The 22,466-nt window shown below is 44.1% G+C and overlaps 1 protein-coding gene across 7 annotated transcripts in view; it reads right to left on the bottom strand.

The window, feature by feature from the left end:
* The window catches only part of Asap1 (ArfGAP with SH3 domain, ankyrin repeat and PH domain 1), a 286,745-nt gene that overhangs the window by 42,828 nt on the left and 221,451 nt on the right, over positions 1-22,466 (bottom strand). For all 7 annotated transcript variants that reach the window (XM_041671783.1, XM_041671786.1, XM_041671784.1 and 4 more), the window contains 5 exons: positions 11,301-11,388; positions 9,010-9,058; positions 3,281-3,444; positions 2,158-2,291; positions 518-609 (listed from right to left, as the gene is read on the bottom strand). In XM_041671783.1, the coding sequence (XP_041527717.1) occupies positions 518-609; positions 2,158-2,291; positions 3,281-3,444; positions 9,010-9,058; positions 11,301-11,388 (527 nt within the window). The remainder of the gene's footprint in view (positions 1-517; positions 610-2,157; positions 2,292-3,280; positions 3,445-9,009; positions 9,059-11,300; positions 11,389-22,466) is intronic.

Below are 22,466 nucleotides of genomic sequence, written 5' to 3'. Positions count from 1 at the left end.
CCCTTTCTTCTGATATTTTTTCTATCACACAATAGACACTAGTTTCAAGAAGTGTAAGAGCTGAGCTCTGGGAACTGAGATTTTAATCCTGGCAAGGAAAGCCGGCTTGTTTTCTTGTACGCTGTCATTTTGTACTCCCATTGAAACACATCAGACGAATGTCAGCCTCCCCAGACTTGCTGAGTGGGTTGTTCAGCGTCTGCATCTTGGACAGTACGACAGTGCTCTCTGGCCACTGCCTTGACATGTCTTTTACCATAGCACACTGTGACTAGACATGACTGTCCCCGAGGATCTGCTCTACGGAGCTGGTATTCAGTAGCAGCTCCCAGGGAGGGTATTGCTAAGAAGAAGCTTGCCTATTCCAGAGACATGCTTCAAAATACCTTCATAGCTTTTTCTTGATAATGGGGAAGATACTGTAACCATTAACTAGTTCTTTCTTTTTCTCTTTTTTTCTGGTGAGGGAGGGGAAGAGGATAGAATGGTGAAGAATTCATATATTCAAAATACTTACATATCACTTGAAGGGGTGGGCTTTGGTGAAGGGCTGGGTAAATTTGCTTCCATAATATCGTTAAAACTATTATTTCCTACATTCTTGGCCAGCTGTAATACAAACATACAGAACATAGTGAACTCTCTACCACTGGTTAATAGACTCCTACTGTTTGCTTTCAAGATTTTTGTCTACGTGTTTTTCTTCATCCGACTCTGAGTATACAAACTATCCCCTTTTCTGATTAGTAGAAATTTCCTGAGCACCTGTCACATGCCAGGCACTTATTCTCAGGTGTCCAGAATCTGGTGGGGTCAAGACAAACAATGTCTACAGATATTATGTGGTGAACAAGACTTAATCCCCCACATAAAGTTTCTGAGATCAGACGGACCTCCGCATGGGAGCCTAAACGTATGAACAATAGCTTTTCACACAATATGGAAAAAAAGAAAGTAGATTATTCCCTTCCTGGGTAGAGATTAGGGTGCTGTGGAAGACACTTTGCTTCCGGACTCAGGATTGTTCCATCAAAATGTTTGTGTCCTTTAGGAGGGCCTTTTGTCATATGCACAATTCCGAGATTCATGCAAAACTCAAGAGACATCCATACAGATGGTCTTTGGGTAGAAAAGCCTTGGGTTTCTTGTTCAGTGAGTATTAACACTTGGACTTTCTCATCTCTGGTGGAAGATTAGCTCTCACGTCTGTAAGCAAAGGGCTGTCATGGCACCATTTCTATACTGAGGGAGAATGTGTTCCAGGGCTCATTATGACCAAGACTGTTTTCTGTAAAGTGAAACTGAAAGTACGATTTCCTACTTCCTAAATGAATAGGTTCATCAAACACAAGTAGCTGCAGTGGAGTGGCTACTGCCTTGCCTTTTTGGTGCTCCTATGCAGATAAGACTTGTGCTGAGCAGGGTCTACTGCTCTCCTGATCCTCAAGAGAGACCTTTCATCTCAGTTCAGTTTCACTTAAACAAACTTCATTCTTAGTCTTTCACACTAGGGTTAAATTATTCATAGCAAGGACCCTGGCCACAGGCTTTAATGGGGGAGCCACCTGGGCCTACAATTTTCAGTGTATCACAAGGACCAGAGGAACTATACAAAGATTTCAAATTTGATGAGAAACTGAAACGAAAAACACATATAAGTATTCATAGCCTTCATATTTTTCAAGTTTATAAAGCAATTTATTCCATCAGTAGCTATGTAAGTTAGGCTAAGGAGTAATTGGGTTTTGTGACACTGGGTAACAGGTCATATGTAACTTTACAAATACGCAGTAGCAAAGATTAAACTGGGAAAAGCTTTTGTTGTTAGTTTTAATATAAGCCACGAAGTATACTGCACACATGCTTTAATTGCCATTGTAGTGAACTGTATGAAAACTAATCCCTAACGGAAGAAAGCAACTTGAGAGAAGCCCTTCCTGAGGGGACAAGTCCAGCATGGACCACTTTTTTTCTTAAAAAGGAAACAGAAATAAACAGTAAACATTATATATCACATAAAATTAAATCCTAAGTGTTTAGGCAAATCCATTGCATTTGATAATTATTTGTAGCCATTAGAAAAAACACTCTTAAGAGAAGTATGTTATTATGTTTTAGACAATGAACTTTTCTTCTAAAGTACAGGGCAGAACTTACCAAGAGTTCAGAAGTTCCTAATTTGTCTAGTTCCAAAGACTGGATACGAGAAATGTGAACCCCCATTTCCCTATGGATTCCGGAACATTCTATACAGGTCAAAATACCCAAGTTGGTTGAAAGCCATGTGGGTTCTGTGGAAAACATTTTATGAAACAAGACATGTCATTCAGAGTGCTGGTTGCGGAGGAACTCACAGCATCAACCTTGGGAAGAATTAGCACAAGGGAAAGGTTAAATGTGGGAATCGGTATCCCTACCATGTGGTATTAAAAACCAAAATGGAGCATTTATCCTTGTAAAAATTTGTTTCAGTCCTCTCCCTAGAGATCCTATGGAACATTCCCAGGCCTTGTGCCAGGGTTCCCTTCTTGCCCCAGTCACTCACACCAGGTGATGGAGCTGCAAGCCTGTTAAGTAGTGAATTCTACAGCCATAGTCAACAGTTAGGATACGAGTAGCTCTGATCCATCTTTCCAGCCTAGTCCTCAGCAGCACCAGGTTTGCATATTGACCTTAAGCAAATCACTTTCATGCCTACATGGAGTCTCATCTCTGAGAGGAAGCTACTAGTACCTCACTGACACATGCTCTGTGAGGAGAGCGTGGTAGAAAACACGGAATACCCAGCAAATCCTTAGTGTACTGCACTCCCTTGCCAATGCCCTGTTTTCTAAAAACAGGAGCCCGAGGAGTGGGGATGCCTCCTTGGTACAGAGATCAGGAAAGGCTTCTCAGGGGATGGGGAAGTCTGTATCACATGCCAGGCGATTTCAAGCAGAGTTTTATCAAGTGAGTATCGAGGGAGGGCTTTCCTGATCCCAGCCTGCAGGTAGTAAGACCAAGAATGATCTTGCATTAAACACTGTTCTGGCTGGAGTGGCAGACTGGGGACTTATAACACCATGTTCTGTCCTCATTTATTTCGTGACCATGAGGCACATGTACGGAGATGTAACCATCTTGATGAATAGGTTGTGAATTATCCCCGTAAGGAACCTGAGCTGTGTGTATGGCTAAGTTGGCCTACAAACTGCTAAGGAATTTGAGCAACTGCCTCAATGAAGAGTACACAGAAAGAGAAAGGATGCTGAACCAGGGAGTCTGTGCACAGGGCAAATACCTGATGAGCCGCAATCACAGCAAATGTCGTTCCCAGGGAGCCGCTGTACATCTTCAATGATGGCTTTGGTCAGATCCTCCAGACTGTTCTCTCCTGTGCTCTGCTCACCACGGAAGGCCATGGTTAGGGCCTCTTCTTTGCTATTCGTCAGTACTGATATCCACCTGTGGTCAAGATACCAGAGGAATGTAGCCTTCATAAGGGCACGGCCACCACTGTCTTCCTCCACTGGAAACCTACCTTCAAGGGGCACGTTCACAACCCTCGCCTCAAAAAAGACAGCAATAAAATGAGAAGAAATAGAAAAACTAAATTGGATGAAAAGCGATGGTTAGGATTGTTTGAGCACATGCGAGGTCCTAGATTCAATCATAAAACCACAAAATTCAAATCACAAAATTCAAATCATACAAGGGGCTGGCTCAGAGGTTATGAGCACTGGCTGTTCTTCCAGAGGTTCAATTCCCAGCAACCACAGGGTGGCTCACAACCATCTATAATGAGATCTGGTGTCCTCTTCTGGCCTGCAGGCATGCTGACAGACAGAACACTGTACACATAATAAAAAAAAACCTAAAAAAATTAAACACATATAATTATAGAAACAAAATAGTGGAAAGTAACATACAGGAGAAGAGAGAGAGATGTCTGGAGTAGATGACACACAGATAGATAGAGGGCTGGAACAGATGATGCAGAGAGAGAGTGCCAGAGTGGATGACAGAAGGATGCTGTAACTGAGGACCTGCACGAATACACAGGTACTTTTGCTCCTATGTGGGCAGAATGAAGGGGTAATTGACTGACAAGGATTCATAGAAAGCACAAGCAGTACAAGGATGATAAGAAATGGTGACTGGTGAAAAGTATTCAATACAGAAAGAGTCTGCTCTCTGGCAGCCTATAGCTGCAAGGACATTTAACAGTGAAAAATGAAGGGTATACTAACAGCAGTCAGGAAAGGAGCACAGTAACTTGGAAGCATGACACACAATTTGAAGAATGCAGCTATGGGAGTTAAATTTGAAACAACCTCCAAAGGCTCCCAGTGCTGCTGGTCAGGGAGGTGGGGGAACCCTTAAGATCTGTCTAGACACCGTAAGTGGGTCATTTAGGCCTTGAAGGCGATACCTGGCTTGGGTTTTGGGTGGCATGTACCCCCACCCCCTCTGTTTCCTGATCTGTAAAGATACAACCTGCTCCCACTTCCATAAACATCATGTCCTTTCTGCTATGATGAACTCTTCTTCTGACCAGAAGCCATGCTTCTGTTGAGAATTTGTCAGTGACGGAAAAGCAACATAACAGCACCAGGCAGGACTGGCAGTGAGATGCTCTGTGCACTGAACAAACCCTGTCACCAAGCTCTGTGTAAAACGAGGATGTCCAACAAGGAAAGCATAAAACGTACATTTCCAAATGCTTTTTAACGACACACTTATTTGTTGCTTTTTGTTTTGTTTTCTTATGTGTGTGGAGGACGCCCGCTCTCTCCTTCCACTGTGTGGGTCCTGGAAGTGGAACTCAGGTTGTCAGGTTTGTCAGCAGGTGCCTTTACTACTGAGCCATCTAGTTGGCTCCATCAAAAAAAAAAAATTATGACACAGGAGACACTCTGAGAATATGTGTTGTGAAACAGAGCTGAGAAACTTTTTTAAAGTCATAAAAACAAACTTACATATATGTATCAATTATACATTCATGTTTTTTAGAGAAAGTTAAAAAATGTTAACCAAAATGTGCTCTTCTTTTGGGAAAAACTGAGGAGGGTTACACAGTTATATTCTCTTTCTGTAATTTTACAAAGATAAAATAAGTTTGCATTAGCTAGGTGGTGGTGGTGCATGCCTTTAATCCCAGTACTTTGGAGGCAGAGGCAGGTGGATCTCTGAGTTTGAGGTCATCCTGCTCTATAGAGTGAGTTCCAGGACAGCCAAAGTTGCATTAACCCCCCCTCAAAAGACCCCCCAAAACCACCACCAACGAAAACAAACAAAAACCCTCATATTTTTTCATTAATGAGAAAAAAGCCCAAAATTTACTCTTCAAAAAGAAAACAAACAAAAATATGGCCAACTCATTGCTTTTATACACTTATAACACAGACAGCTAAGGTTTGCTCTTAATAATAGGTTCAAGCCTGAGGCCACTGTTATGATGAAATACAGGGTGACAGAATATGAAGCAAAGTACTACTTATAAAACCTATGGAGCAAATGCAACAGCAAGAGATTAAAAAGCTTCACCAGGCTGCTAGGTGATATGCTTGCAGGTCACACACTTGGCTCTAGGTGGCGCTCAACTTCAGTTTGTTTTGAGAACTATCCCAGCATTTTATTTCTATGATGACACAGAAAATAGAGCCCTTGGGAAGCAGGCTTAGGAGTGGGTGGGGTGTCCAATACACTTTAAATTACTTAGCATTTGTTCTTTTAGTTCTATTAGTCTCAAGTTAGAAAACAGAAACTGCATTTTAAAAAACTTTAGAAAATTATTTTAAATTTGTGTGAGCACAAGCACGTGCAGGTGCCTAAGGAGGTCAGAGGCATCAGATCCCCTGAATCTGGAGTTACAGGTGGTTTTGAGCCACAAAATGTGCTGTGGACTGCACTGTAGTCCTCTGGAAGAGCAGTACGTGCTCAAAACCCTGAGCCGCTTTTCTAGCCCAATTCAAGAAACCTGTTTCAGCAGGTCGATGGCAGCCCTTCACTCTGGACTAGATCCTCACTCTGAGCACAGGCTCGGTTTTGCTTTCCTCGCTGTGACACCTGGATACCCCATGTGGATCAGAATCAGGCACTCGATTTGCAGAGCTTTAAAAACAGAATCTTCCCAGAGCCTCTACCTTACAGGTTAAAATACATTAAGGCCAGGAAGACAGAGAATTTATGACTTATCCAAGGTCTTGAGTTGGACTGGGTCACAACATAATCTACACTTTCAGAGTACCCATTAGGCCATACATGTCTCTTTACCATGGACTCATGATTAAAAAAAGTTTGTCCTGATAACCAGGAAATGTGCATTTAAGGACAATTAATTAGTTTTCAAAATAAATAATTCAAATTTAGTAGAACGGAATGGAATAGTTCCGTTTCACAAGGGCCACGAATCTAGTGATGGTGTGTGACAAGGTCTCACATGTCCCAGGATGACTTCAAAGTAGCCAAGGATGACTTTGAACTTTTGATCCTCCTGCTTCCACCTCCCAAACTGATCACAGGCATGCACCAGTAGGTCTGTCTATGCCGTGCTGGGGTCGAAGCCTGGGCTCTGTGAATGCTGGGTAAGCCCTTTACCAACTGGGAGCACCCCCAGCCCGTGACAAAGCAGCGGCTCTCAACATTCCCAATGCTGTGACTTTTAACAGTTTCTCACGCTGTAGTGACCCTCAACCATAAAATTATTTTTGTTTCTACTTCATAATTGTAATTTTGCTACTATTAGGAATTGTAATGCAAATATCTGATATGCAGGATATTTGATATGTGACCCTGTAAAGGGTCATTCAACACCCGTATAGGTTGAGAGCCAGTGTTTTATCAAGCAGACAAAAAACAAAAACACCCTCCAAAACCAAAAAAACAGTAATAAATGACACAAGCTACAAAACTTAGTTTGAGTTTCTAAGCTAAAAAAGAAACTGCCACGTGCCAGTAGGGCTGTATGTTTGACTTCACTCTCCAAGTGTTGTGATGTATGTAACCCCTACCCACTTAGCTCCTCTGGGCGAGAAACTTAGGCCAGATTATATGTCTGAAGAACCAAAGCCACTTAGACAGCAGAGTCTGGACTAGCATCCAGGTCTTCAGACTTCAAATGCACACTTGCTGTTACCTGCCCCTTCCCTGGTGAGAGGAAATCTTTAATTTTACTGGACAGTTCACATGAGAAAGGAAGTCAGTGTTGCTATGTAAACCTGGAGGTAAATGAAGAAGGGAAAGAAAGCCCATCTTCCCTTCCAGAATATCCAAGAAGATTCAAAGTACAAAATAGCCAGTAACATCAAGATGGACTGAAGGGTCAAGTGGTGGTACTACATGCTTTTAATCCCAGGAATCAGGAGGCAGAGGCAGGTAGACCTCGGATGTCAAAGCCAGCTTGGTTTACATAATGCGTTTCAGGGCAGCCAGGGCTATACAGAGAAACCCTGTCTCAAAACAAACAAACAAACAAACAAACAAACAACAAGAAACCCAAAGACTGATGGGAACCTTTTACTATGAGTTCCACACCCCACAGGAAGGAAACCTGTACCTAACAAGACCTAAGATATGGAAGGTTTGAGGTTGAGCTAAGAGAACAGGATAAAGGAGGAAAGAGGTTCCTTCCCTGCTTCAGGGTTCTCATTTGTCTTCCACTTAGGGCTTTGAGGACCAGGGAAGAGAGAATTAGGAAAAAATAAGTCTGGGGATTGTCTGGTTAAAATGCTCACTTCCTGGGACTGTGAACATGGGCACTGGACCACTGTGTACTTGCTTAACAAGGCACAAGGTACCTCAGCACCTCTCTGAATCTGGAGTGGGTTGGGGAACGGCTTTCCTGGCATTTTCCTTTCTCATTCCTGTCCCTCCAGCCAGGCAGCTCTATGCCACAATATCAAGCCATCGGTTCCCTCCAGTGGGAAGGCAGAAAACACTTTTGTAGCTTTCCTGGCTCAGGCCATCTTTCAGCAGCGCCCTAAGAATCCAAGGTGTGTGCAGTCTGGATGCCCCCAGTACACAGGCCTCCTCTTGGTCCCTGAGCTGAGAGCCAGCACCATGTTATGTAGCCTGTCTCATCCCTAGGGCAGGGCTCTGTCTGTTTTAATATCACATTCTCATAAATCTTGGCAGCTGGCTGGCCTTCATGAGCTCCTCTGTTCTTTCTCCCAACTCGACCTACTTCTGGTCCATTTCTTGTTCTCTTTCAGATTCCTTTATCATTGTCTGAGATTGGGAAAAGTAAAATACTCCAGAGGAAAGAAGCATGGGAAGAGGAGAGGTAAGTGAAACAAATGGATCTAAACAGAACTCTGTGGCTCCATGGAGTTACGGAAGGAAAATAACAATGAGTTTCGGTAGTTCATGAAACTTGGTCCAAATTACTTATAAGAAATAAAGTTGTAAACACTTAAAAAATGGCTTAACTGACTGCTTTGACACCAACGAAAATAGCTGAGAACACAACACACTGCCATTTGAACTCCAGGCAGGCTACCAGAGGGGAAAAGGAATGAAACTGACTTGGCGTGTAGCCCGGTGGTATGTGATACCCAACTCTTCCCACTGCACCAGGTTCTCTCTGACTGGGCCATGCTTGTCCATCAAGAGGACGCTGCCAGTGTCTCATCAGAGCCAGCCTCTTCTGCTTCTCTCGTAAGAACAGCTAAGCATCCAGGGAGTACCCAAGAACATCTCAAATGGTTCCCATTTGTGACCAAACATAAAGCAAGACACCTAATGAGGGATGAGCAAGGCTTGTTCTCAAGGAGCTCAGGGATCTATCTCTAAATGGCTGTGCATGGATGTGGACCAGAGAAGTCATGTGAAGAAGCAAGAGGCAGAGAGAAGGGAGCGACAATCCTAGTGATACTGAGGCTGGAGCTGAACATCCCTGGTGGGCAGGACAGATGGAGAGAAGAGGAAAGTGTGAAGGTCCACGGGCAGGAAAGAAGTGTAACAAGTCACCAGGGTAGTTAATAATGCTTTCGCTTCAAACCATTGCATCATCATTTTGAAAGTACTTACGCTACATAATCCTGCTCATCTTCTGCCTGAAAGTGGTATGTTCTATTATCTAAAACACAAAAATACAACATCTCAGAAAGTAGAATATTGGCAAGCATGCATAATCAAGTTTTAAAGTTCCTGAAAATATATAAACTAAGAACTTAGTATTATTTTTATACCATTATGTATCAGTAGCTTAACAATTCACTTTATTAATTATTTTCCTTTAAGTACAAAGGACTAAAATAAATGGTCACAAATACCAAGCACACTAAAGTAGGCATTTTTTTGAGACAGTCTTGCATTTGCTTTCTTGACTAAGTCTCATCTGTGCTGAGACTGCTTCTTTGAAAGACAAATTGAAGACGGGACAGGTCCTATCTGACCCATAGGGGTTTCAGTGGCAAACTGACACAAGATGGTACTCCTGCAAGAAAGGATTCCCTGCTCCTCCTGATAGTCCAGCTGCTACAGGAACTCAAGTTGCACTCTTGGCCCTGAATGGGATGCTCTCTAGCTGAATCAGGATCCATGGGAGACAGGTTCGACCTCTGCCTTTCAGGAAGGCCTAACAGATACAGCAGACAGGGAAGTTCATTTTAAAAACGTAGGATGGTTCTAGTGCTTCAACATATTTCACTCTGGCAACACAGAACACTTCCTTATGTGACTGCTCCAGGCAGGCCTTCCCACTCAGCACCCTTTAATCCCAGCACTTGGGAGGCAGAGGCAGGCGGATCTCTGTGAGTTCGAGACCAGCCTGCTCTACAGAGCTAGTTCCAGGACAGGCCCCAAAGCCACAGAGAAACCCTGTCTCGAAAAACCAAAAAAAAAAAAAAAAAAAAAAAAAAAAAAGAACAAAGTGCACTTGAGACTGTCCTCCTCTTTGCTGGTGACCTGGCCCAAGCCACCTAGCTTTCTTCCCTGTAACATGGGAAACTGATTATCTTTTGTGGAAATTAACAATATTATACACCTGACAGATGTAGACACTCAATAATTGATACCTATTAATAACCAAGTCATATAGTAATTGCCACCAATTATCCAAGTAATCACAGAAATCATAGGGAATCTGAATTGCACGGAGGTGCTGCAGGAGACTTAGCCTCCAGCTGAAGATCCTCACAAAGGATTCAATCATAGGACTTCACCAGGGAGCTTCAAGAGCAGGACTGTGCATCCATGCTTCTACACAAGTCATCTGGCTCCCAGCCTGTCGTGCTGGGCTTTACGTTGGTGTTGCAGTGTTTCAGGATAAAAAGAGTGGTTCTGGTCTATCCTAGCTATCTGTTTGGTTTTGAGGTGCTGGGAATGGAAGTGAGCATGTGCCAGACAAGTGCTCTCCCTTGAGTTATGCACGCCCAGCCGAGTCCCACTGTTCTGTAGAGCAGCGTAGAAGGACTCCCCTCGGCTGCATAGTCTGTCAGCAAGTGCAGGCTACCAAAACAGTACGTCACGCCACCTGCTGAACACCGAGAACACAGGACACAGGCAGAGAGCGGGTGGTTGGTCTTGCTCCCTCATCAAGGAGAAAAGCAAGTCCCACGCAGTGACAAAGTGAGGGGTGTGGTGACAACAATTCAATGAGTTTCAAAGAAACTGTTGGAAGAAAGGGAGCCGATTTTTCCTTGAAGAGCCCAATTTTTGCAAGGATGCAATGGACAAATCAGATGTGTTGCAATAGTGGTGTACCTGCACTTCTGCATCTATACCAGTGCTCCTTAATCAACAGGTGCAAGCTGGAATTGCCTATCACTGTAGTGTCTGGGCTTCACATCAAGACGCATATCATTGCAGACTAATGAGTGACATAGTAATATAATTAGAAAACTTGTCTGAGGGGACATGAGAAACAGTTTAATGCATAAGCTCAGAGTCTTACTCATTTTCTTCTGAGACAGGGCCTCATTTTGCAGGCCTGACCACCCTGAACTTGACAGGTTCAACAGACTGGCCTCCAAATCACAGCTCTACCTACCCCTCCCTAAAGTATGCACGACCACACACCCAGTCATCCATTCACATTCTAAACGCAATCACACAGGACTTGCTAGGCCTTCACAGTGCAAAAATCCATAGATCCAGAGACTAGAGAAGCTGAGGCAGGATTGCTCGAATTCAAGGTTAGTTTTGGGGACAAAATAAGATTCTGCCTCAAACAAGGAAGTGAGCAAACAAAAAGGGTTCCCAGGGGTCTCCCTCAACAAGCTGGGGGTTAACTTTGAGGAACCCCATTTTGAAAAGTTTTGGTGCTTAAATACCTAGACCCGTAGCTGTCAAAACCACAGTGACCAAACAGGACTCACGTGATATCAGGTCAAAAGACTTCTTGTCCTCCGCATTTGGTTTCACCTGGCAGGTGAGAAGGTTTAGCTTAGCCGGCTGCCTGTTAGACTGTAGAAGAGAAAGCAGAGGTTATAAAAGCAGTACTCCCCTCCGTCCTCAGCGCAGCGTGTGCTCAGAAGGCCTGCTGGGTGACAGAAGGACGCAGTTTTAGTGAGTGAGAAAACAGATATCCGAGTTCACTACAGTACAACACCAGACCTTTAAGTTTTGCCCTCACCTATGAGCTGGTAGGTAGTCTTTACAGATCCCACTAGAAATCTGACCTCAGTAAGGAGGGAAAAACAAACCAGTTGCCCTACTCAATGTCTTCACTGTACACAAGCTTTCTGGAAGTTAGCCAGAATGGAATCAAGAACAGTATGCCTCACTTCTAGTGAAGACTGGGCAGAAGCCACGAAAACATAGTTTTCTAGAAACTGGACATCCTCAGGCACAAAGCTGGCACTTCTAAACCCGTGTCCTACTGTGAAATAGTGCTGACCTGTTTTCATTCATTAATACAGGATGACCCCTGCATCAGCTGCCCCAACACTGACATCCCAGGCATTTGTGAATACTGGTTGCAATACAAAAATTGCAAAATATCCAAAACACAAGGATAATTACCATTTGCCAGGCACTGAATTGTAATGATATCTAATATCTGAAGAGAGCAAAAACATGGTAAGAATTCATAATACTTATTAGTAAATTCTCTGTCAGATATATAAAATAGACTTGATAAGCGCTTAGAAAGTAACTTAGGGGGTACAGTACGCAATCATTCTCGCCCTCCTGCCTGCACTTGCCTAGGTCCCCTGCTTCCTGCAGTTACAAATAAAGAGTGTTTGAGCTCAGCTGTACTTTGGCATGAGAAGTCTGTGGAACTTGCTGGTCAGACCTGCATGCCTACTTCATATGACAGTCATGACTTCAAAAATGCCCTAACTGTTGCTCAGGAATTTCATTTTTAAAAAAGGAATTGGAGGGGGCAGAGAGGTCACACTGTAAACCACTCAGAGATCTAAGCAACATGGATGGTGTTGAGCAAGAAGTTCCAACACACACTGCATCTCCCCTAAGCAACAGGCCCTAGAGAACAAGTTGCTCATCATCTCCGTGTGCACCCGCTCCCTCGGCATTCTGACCTTCCCCTCGGGGTCTCAGTGGGGTGGGTGCGGATGACACCCTCATCCCACATCTAGCTGCTTCACAGCAAGAAACCTGGAGCAGAGGCGAGGACCTGGGAGTGGACAATCACTGCATGCACCTTTGACTGACAACTGGAAACAAGTGCAGGAGAGGAACGGCCAGGAGAAAACAGTGACTTCCACGCTGCAGTGTCATTAACTGGGCCCTGAAGGGGAGGCAGGAGGTGGACGCCTGTGTTTCTTACATAGAACTGAGCCTGTCTTGCTAACTGTCTACACACTGGGCCCCATCTGCTGTTAGTCCCATATCTCATCTTCCTGGATGTGGATAATGTTACCCATTTCCTGTATGAATGAACTGGGATACATGGGAAGGGTGGAAGGGAAGGAAGTGACTTTGGCTAATGGTGAGCCTTGGAATATTATGTTCTGTTTGGAATCTGAACTTAAGGAGGACTGTAGAAAAGCTTAGGGGAAATCAAGAAATGATTAAAAGGGCTGGGAAATGGAAACTCTGCAGATGGGATAAAGGCATCAGTCCCTTAGTCCAGAGGAAGAAGACTGGGGTGACCTTCCCTCTGTCTGTGAGCACATAAGGGTTGTCGTTGGGAAGGCTGAGCAGCTGTTTTCCATTTGTACAAACGACAAGAAATGCACTCACACCATGAAAGATTCGGGCCAGACATAAGGAAGAACTTCCCAAGCTTAAACTGCTTAGGCATAATAAGAGGTTTCAGGCTTCCTTTTAAAAAAAAGTCTTTTAAACCAATGCTTAAAATTCTTAAGTAGAGAAATCTGTTCTTTAAAGTTTAAGATGCATTATATTATATACTATTCACATTGAACATGGCAGAAAGCTAACACAGTAATATCTTCTTTCCAAATCTAGCATTCCTAGGTGCTTCTTACTATCAGACATTCCCAGCAACAGACACAAAATCTTAAAGAACCAGTGAGTTCAGCATTAGTGGCACACAGGCAGGACGAACAGCAGAACCCACTTCTCATTCCCTAGTTCAAAGTATCTGCTGGACAAGGTCCCATTAAGGGCCTCACACGGTTTACTCCATGGCTGACCGGCAATTCCATCAGGAATAACATGTGGGTGTCGTTCCCACAGAACTGTCAAGTTGACTTCTTGCCATATTAACATGCACAAGCGACAGGGCACATCCTGCCGATACCTCACGTTGATTGATGACCCCAGGCTGAGCTGCAATAAGAAGTAGCAAAGCAGCTGATACAACCAATGCAGAGTGGAGGAACATTGGGAAAGGCCTTGGGAGTGGGGGTAGCGAACGTTCCACTCAAAGTTCAAAGAGCAATATAGCAGAAATCACTATGTAATAATGGTAATTCCAGATGTTTGTATAGCTTAGAAAATTTCAAAAACACTTTCGTAACATTTAGGCTAAATTATAGGCATACTGATGAAAGAAGACATAATCATTCCACAGATTAAAATCAGAGCAAAACTAAACATCTTGGCCTGGCTACATCATGGTGGGACAATTCAGGAGGTGCCTTTACACTGCCCCCGACTCTTCCGAGTCTTATTTTCCAGTGTCTAGAGGTCCTGGTTTGGAACCAACCGTCCCCTCATACACACTCCCTCTGGCTCTCCCTGTCTGTCTCTTGTCTTTCTAGTAATCACATGCTTTTTGCTCACTAAACGATGCCATGTATACAGCAAGAACTAAAACATCAATCAATGACCACATTCCAGGAACCTCACATGCACCCCTTGTGCTCCCTTAGAAATGCTTTTATTTTCTTTGACTAAATGAAGTGAGGGAGGAAGAGAGAGACTATCGGACGTTCCTAAGATGCTCTCCTCTCCTCTACCGAAAGGCAGAAATGATGGCAGACTTCAGGGGACAGCTGTACATCTGATTCTCATCCCCATTCTTAATTCGTATTGACGAAAGGAGACATTTTAGAATGTGAACGAGTTTCCCATTCACTGGACAGTTACTGAAGCCTCTTTCATGCCTGTAAGCACACGTGAGAAGCACTGCTGTCCACCAGCTCTAGGAGAAGCGGACTATACCAAGAGCACACCTGCTGCTCAGGAGTGCTGGCTCTGATCCTGGGGGGTGTGTGCAGTGAGGACCCAGGGAAAGCGGAGTGTGAACAAGCCAGACAAGCGGTGGAGGGTGAAGAACAGCAGGAGCAAAGGCCCAGGGCATAAAGGGGGACAAGTGGCATGAGGTCATGCTGAGCAAAAAAGCAGGAAGGACTGGACTGTGAGGTTAAGGTATCTACACTCTAGAGTTCCAGCATGCTAGTGAAGGAAGATATTCAGAGCAGGGCCATGTAGAGCTGCACTCAGATGGATGGTGGAGTCGAGGGTAACACAGAGGAGCAAGGACAAGATCTGAGTTATAGGCATGGTAGAGGCTAGAGACTCCAGATACAGCTGACAGAGACTTCAAGTACATGATTCAAAAATAAGCTTTCCATCTAGGCCCGGGATGATGAGGGGGGCAAAGGCTGGTGCTCCTGAGGGTTCTGTCAAGCTGGACCTCGCTCAAGAGCCCCTGCTCCAAATGCAGCTGCCATGCCGATCAGAACTGAAGACTTTACAGCTCAGTGATCCCCAACTCCCAGGTGTAGCCTTTCACAGATTTTACCTTTTGTTAAAATAATAAAAGTCACTGAAGAAATGCTAAAAGACACTGCAAAGGAACTGGACTTTATTATTATACCCACTGCTACCATTCTGATTTTAACAAGATTTCTCTGAAGAGCCTGGTTTTTATTCTGAAACATGCATTGTTTCAACTTGTATATATTGTTTTGAAAACTGCTTCCCCTTCTCCCCCCAATTGATAGTATACTCCTCTAAGGCAAATATATTCAAGTTTCTGATATGAGGAATGTTTCAACTGGGGAACCCCTAAATACATTCCAAGAAACAGAGGGGGCAAGAACACCTCTGCCTGACACGCCATTCAGCTAAGTGAAAGTGGACATGCATATAGAACAGCACAATCAGCTCCATCAGGCTTGGCCTCTGGAAAACAAGCAAACCTCACTCATTCATCAAGGCAGCTCTGTGTGCACCACAGTGCTTTAGTGATGGAGCGCCAGAGTTACCAGCACTGGCCTGTTTCTCTGTCAGCAGAACACAGCTGCTGAGGCTGCTGTTCAGAAACAAAATTACATCCCCAATCGTCCTGCTGAACTGCTATGCATCACAAACAAGACGAGAATGCAATTAATTACTTTGGAAATGAGTTGGACCCCACTAGGCTGAGGTAAAAATAAAATAAATCTCTTTTTACTTCCTAAGCCAGTGCTTGGAAATAGAGATGCTCGGACTGTTAATCACTTCAGAATTTTCATTTGGTGTTAGATGCCTACTGTCTCTAGGGGAACATAAATACTCGACATGTGCTCAATAACGGCAGTAACCCCTGGCCAGAAATCAGGTCCATGCCAAACACCTGCCACAGAGACAGCTACAACACTATTGCAACAGATGAAATCTCCAGCCTTTGAAAGGTATTTTGGTTTAGTGCAAGACAAAAAATTTCTTTATGATCTCTCAAACCGCAGGTATTTACTCTCATATAGTTCTTGAACAACTCCATGAGTTAGGCATGTAGGAGAAAGTGCAGGCACGACCTGGTGGTCAGCCTCCTTGGCACAATATGCTTCTAAGTAAGGAGCATGGCACAGCAAGTTCCTGAGTGTTCCCTGAAGTCAGAGCACTGAATTGTGAAGTATCACAGGTAGCTAGTGGCTAGCGCATTGACAAGTCTGTAGTCTCCAAGTCTCCTTTAATGTCCTTAGGAGTGCTCATACTGTCCAATCCAAAGTAACGTGCTAACCAATCACAGCTGACAGGCTCCTACTATCTGCAGTAAAGCAGACACTGGTCCTTGAAACCGTCTCTTGAGGGGTTCTTCTCCATGCCCTTTACCAACCTATAGGCAGTGTGATCCACCCCAGCAATGACCGCCTAGGCTCTTACTGTTCCTAAACCCAGACACAGGCAAGGAAATCAGGGATCAGGAAGGCGAGGCACACTGACCCCTTTTTTATAGAAAGACACAAAGAGAGAGCAGAAGTGATCATCTCCCACCTACTACACTGCCTCCTTGTCAGGGTCAGACTTGGAAAGCTTGCCAACTATCTTTAGTGGTTCTCCTTTTCTGGTTCTTTCTGGCCTTAAGGAGCCAGCTTTTTTATTTCCCCTTCTCATCATGCAGTTCGTCTGCTGAGAAATGCCACTATTCTTTTTTTTTTTTTTTTTTTTAAGAACATTCCCTCCTTTGGCTGTTCTCTCACTCCCGATAAATTTCTTTTTTTTTTTTTTGTGTGTGTGTTGTTTTCTCTTTATTCCCTTGTACAATGAAGGAAATACATAAAAAAGACAACAGTGCTGTTTGCAGTCCTGCAACCACATTCCAAGAAACACACTTGACATCTTACTGCAGGGACCAAGTAACCCTCAGAAATAGGGTTCAGCAGTTCCCAAGCTCCCCGTTTTTCTCTTCCACTTCCTATGATGGTAGGAGCTGCTAAGTGTGGCTGGGGCTTCTTTTCCTTCATCATAAATGTTGCCGTTCCTCCTGAGACTGTCCGTTTCTACCACATCTGCCTCAGAGCTCTGCTCAGATCAGCTGAGAGAATTAGTCACACACAGAGAGAGACGCACGGGGGTGGGGGGAGAACCCACTATTCTTAACATGTTTCAGATCCTGAACTGCTACAGTGGTCACAATCGAGCCCCTCCCTACAGTGGTCCTTCCCACATCAGGGAGAAAACACTGGCTAACAGCTGAAGTTCCTCATTCTGCACTTGGTGACTCTGGAGGTTCTGACTCTCTCAGCTACTGTGACCACTGGACTAATTTCTGTTGGACAGGAGGATACGTAAGAGAGAAATACTTAAAAGGGACATTTTCTCTGTTTTTTTCTTTTTTTCTCCTCCTCTTCATTTCTTTAAGGTTATTCGAGACAGGGTTTTTCCACGTAGCCCTGACTGTCCTGGAACTCACTCTGTAACCCAGGCTGGCCTCAAACTCAGAGATCCACCTGCCTCTGCCTTTCCAGTGCTGGGATTACAGGCATGCACCACCACAATCAGCTTAGAGTCATTTTCAAGATAATCTGTTATTGAAGAAAGAAACCTCTACCTTATTTTGGAGAGTATGTTCTACTCTAGGATCAACATCAAATAATGTAAAAGTACTATATTGGGGCGGGGGAAAGCTTATCAGCACTAACACTGTGACAATGTTGCTATTCCAGAGGATTTGAAAAAAGAATATTATCAAAATTAAGGCTGCCATGCTTGCTGGTCTTTGAAATCGACTGACAGAGGCTATAAAACACCTGGCTGCAATGGAGCCACAAGCTGAGACTCCTGCAGTTTGGGACATTTGGAGTGGCTCAGAAATGAACTCATTCTGTACTCATACAGTGTTAGGGTGTGCAGCAGGATGGACACAGGGAGGCCACCAGACCTGAACTGAGTCTATGCCCAGACTTGTATGAACAGAGGCAGGAGAAAATTTCTCAGCCCCCTTGAGCTCATTTTCCCAAAATGAAGAGGGAAAGCAATGTCCTCTGGACTGTGATGATAGACTCAGGCAGTGTGTCACAAGAGTCTGCTGTTCCACTTAGAATTAGAAGGTAGCACAGACTCTTGAAAAAAAAAACTTCTTGGGTTCAAATCCAGCCCTTATTGGACATGTGGCTTCCAGATATCTTCCCTTTAAAATGGGGAAAAGAGCTACTTGAAGGTGTTATGAGAGGTGAACAGGAAAAAGATTATGTGAGGTGTCCAGCATATTGAGAGTGCTCGTTTCAGTCCATGCTGTTGCTATAATAGAGTCCCTGGGGTGGGTCCCTTACAAAGGAAAGATGATTTAGTCGACACTTTTGGAGGCTGCAGGTTGAAAGGAGCATGGCACTGATTCTGGCGCGGGTCTCTGGCTTGTCACTTCATGGCAGATGACATCGCATCAGGGTATACACAAAGCGACAGGACCTAGGGTGGATTATCAAGTCAGAGAGTGGCTCAGGGGTCCGGTCTGCACTTCCTAACAACTCACTCTTGCAGGAACTAGTTTGGGGTCCTATCAGAAATGCATTAATACATAAGTAGCTTTCCCAAGGTCCCACTACCTGGAAACTGCCATATTGAGAAACAAAACTTCCCAAAATGAATTTAGAGAGGTCACATTCAAATCATATCGAAACCAAAAGCCAGTCATGATTTTCATGATTACTGGTTATTTCCCACATACCTACTCTGATGATGTCCAGATAACTGATACAGTGTTTTAGATTCCCTGTTAATGTGTACTCACTTCTGAAGACCTGCCCACTATGTCACTGTGGTTGAAACAGAAGGTCGGATCCTGTAGAGTTCACTACTGAAGGTCAAGTAGGAGGGCACTGGGAGTGAAGTCCTGGGGAGTGTGACGACACAGGGCGTGCAAAAGCAGTGAGAGGACTCCAAGAAGATAGCAAAGCAGCTTAAATAACAGAGACTGAGGAGTAAGGACATGAGACCATGACATTGCTTTAACTCTGCTACTCATGTACACATACATACACGCAGGTAAACACTCCTAAACATAAGATAAATAAATCTAAAAAAGAGAGAAAGAAAAGGGGAGGTACAAGTACAGCATGGTGAGAGGCACCACCTGGTGCTGAAGGAGACCCAGAATCAATTGTTCAAGTGGACGAGAAAGTTAAAGTACTATGGGTTCAAGAATGAGCAGTAGGCAGTTACTTTTTGTTATCCAGGAGCTGTAAGTGGTGACAGTGTTCCAAGCATCCTCTGTAAGCCTGAATACTATCCATACCAGGTTCTGAAGCTCTTTTACATGGTGTCTAGGCTGGGTATTTTGGACTAAGCTTTCCACTCTGCTGAAGTGGCTGCTCACTTGGCTGTAGCATGACGTGCTCAGCTCTGACTACACGCAGGGAACTGCCCCTTCATTTTCTATCACCGCATCCTTCAGGCCTCTTCTACAGTTCTTGTCCTTAGTTTACTCTGAGTTCCAGGAGTATAGGGACCCTTTTAAATCACTGCCCGACATACAGAGCAATGCTGTAGTGCAATAATTAAAATGATTCAAATGAGCCAGTACCTGGCTCAGAAAGAAATCAACCAAACATTTTAATGAGGAAATAATGTACCTGAAAAACAAAGGATCCAAAACATTAAATAGCTCCTCCAAGTTTTATAGCTTGCTCAGGATTTAGCCTGAGTCCAACAGGTACCAACCTAGAATTTATGGTGCTGTCTTCTAATTTGTTGGAGAAAAGAAAATAAATTCTCTTCTCCCAAGGACAACAGGAACAAATAGAAGCTGCAGGGAGTCCAGAACAGGCTAAAAAAAAAAAAGGCACAAAGGCCTGTCACAGAAACAAGTTATTAAATACACTGCACCGAAGGCATCAATCCTCTGGCAGGCCTTTCTGTGCTTCCTCAGTGCATGTGGTAAAACCCTGGCTGGAGAATGTTGTTGTTAGAGTTCTGGACCAGACTGAAAGACAACAGTCCTTGGGAACATCAACTGCTTCAGAAAGTCCAAGGACAATTAGAGAGACACCTGATTTTTCCTTCAGTGCTCTGAGGAGACAGAACTACTGACAACCCCTACCAGGCAGACATTTAACTTCTATGGGTAAAAAGCTATGGCTCAAACTGTCTTAGGCTTAGGAGTAAGGGGAGCAGCAATACAGGATTCCTGTGAACTACAGTTTAACACCACGGAGGCAGCAATACATTAGGAAGATAAAAGAGCACCGACAGCAGCAGCTGACTTTTACTGAGCACTAATTTTGCCCCATATCCTGTCCTAATTACTCATAATCAATGAACTCATTTAACCTTTACAACTACCTATGAATCAGGCACTATTAATGGCTCTAATTTATACAAAAAATCTCTCACTAGAGATCCAATGTCAGAGAGAGGATTCATCCAGGATGTCTAGCTCCATGGTTGAGGATGGTACAGTCCCACCTCAGATCGCAGAGATGATAATGACCACCAAGTTTAAGGAACACTTACTGTAATTCAGGCTTAGTCAACTGCCCAGCACTGCTACCAGGACATTTAACAGGTGAGGACGGGTGAAGAAGCACAAACACTTGAAGGACCTGAAACTCATTAATTGCAGCAGGATTCACAGGGTTTTACGCTTCTCTTCTTGTCATTTGTAGTACTTTTGTGGGCCTCCTGTATGTGTTTTTAACAATAAGGAATCCTTCGACACCAAGCCATACTCTTAATCTCCCTCAGTTACAAACAATGAGCCTCCAAACAGTGGTCTAGAGTCCTGACCTTTCCTAGCAAATGTTAAACCTTCTTGGTAGAATTCCGGGTGACAGTAAGGCAACTTTCAAGCTGTCTGAAGAAAAAGGCAACTATCAACTTAACAGCTGTTCCAGTGCTACTCATAAGGGAACCTAGAGGTATTTTTTAAAAATGTAAAATATTATGCAGACAATTATCAGTTTCAAATAGAACTTCCTAAAACTCTTGTAATATTTTGAACCTCCTACCCCCCACCAACACACAACTGCTCGTCCTAGAAGATCTCAGAGTATTCCCTACCCTGACACTATGGTGATCCAGTGATGAGGCACAATGTCTCATTCAAAGAGCCCTGCTCACAGAACTTCCAGAAACCCAGCAAAAAGCTGGCACCTTAGGGAAGGTCTGTGTTTGGTGAAAAGAGCAGAGCTGTACGTTTGAAAGTTACAAACTGTATAGTGTTAGGCATGGGGTGTAGTCTCTCCGAACCTTATCCACAAAATGAAGTTTAAAACATTCACTGAAGCAAATGTGGGAACACACACACGTAATCCCAGCTCTTAGAAGCACAAGTCAGCATTGTAAACTGAGGTCAACATGGGCTACATAACAAGACCTGTCCACAAAGAAAAGAGATGCATTCACTTCATGTATGCAAACCACAGTGCTAGTTGCTGGGAACCCAAAGATGGGCAAATAGGGAGACTTCCTGCTTCTCACCTCTTGCCTAGTGAGAACTGAAGACAAGAGCTCCTGCTCCGTGGGTATCCTGACGACTAAGTGAGGCCATACTCTACAGGTTGTGGCTCTTCTTTGAGCCCATATGAGCAGGCCCATTGTCTGTGTCCCTTTCCTCTGCAGAATCCCATGAACTGTTTATTTTGGTTTTCATCCAAATTCTATGTGATCAATGGTATCTTTCTGTGGGGGCAGGAATGTGGTGCAGCTGCCAGCAGAAATGTCTGGACTACAGAGAAAAGTGGGAAACACAGTAACAACTAGAAGGGAAGGAAGGAGAATCAGGGAAGGGCCTCATTTCTCCTTCACCCAGCTCCTTGCCAGCAGACTTCCGCAAGGCCACTGATGAGCTAACAGTAAAAGCAGTACCCTGTCACCCTCAAAGCACGCCCACCTGCTTTATCTCTTTTATTCCTCTTGAGATCTGTGAGCTGAACACTTTTCTCAAGGTCACAGAGTAAACAACAAACTGGGATTCAGATCCAATCTGACAGATGCCACTGTCTATTCTCTTAGCCACCCAACAGTGTGGCCAATGTGTTATTTGTTGTTAATTAGAACACATGGAAACAGTTGGCTAGCCACTGCACTGTCTTTTCAGGAAACTGAAAGTGGGGGACAGAACTGAGTTATCATCTTTAGCAAATTGTCCAAGGCCAAATAACTAAGTAAGCGATACACCGATGCCCTCATCACCCACATGGTCTTCCACCAGGAAGCACAGGAAAGCCAACGTGAAGAGCATCAAGTGACACCTGAGGAGGTGATGACAGGAAGAGTTCTCCCGTGGAAGGTAGAGAAAGAGCATGTGAAGTCAACCTGTTACAGAAGCCAAGACACGTGCAGCTAGTATACACATGTGCTGATGTGTGGGCTAGCAGTGTGTCCAAACAATCTGATTTTCTCCCTCTAGCTCTGATGCTGAGGTCAAGCCCTACCTAACATAGGCTGAGAGAGGGAAAAGA

This window comes from Microtus oregoni, unplaced genomic scaffold (assembly GCF_018167655.1).
Source record: "Microtus oregoni isolate MIOR12 unplaced genomic scaffold, Mior012 000022F_ref0000154, whole genome shotgun sequence".
Lineage (NCBI taxonomy): Eukaryota > Metazoa > Chordata > Mammalia > Rodentia > Cricetidae > Microtus > Microtus oregoni.
The sequence above is the reverse complement of the archived record's forward strand: the minus strand, read 5'-3'. Positions and strand labels throughout refer to the sequence as shown.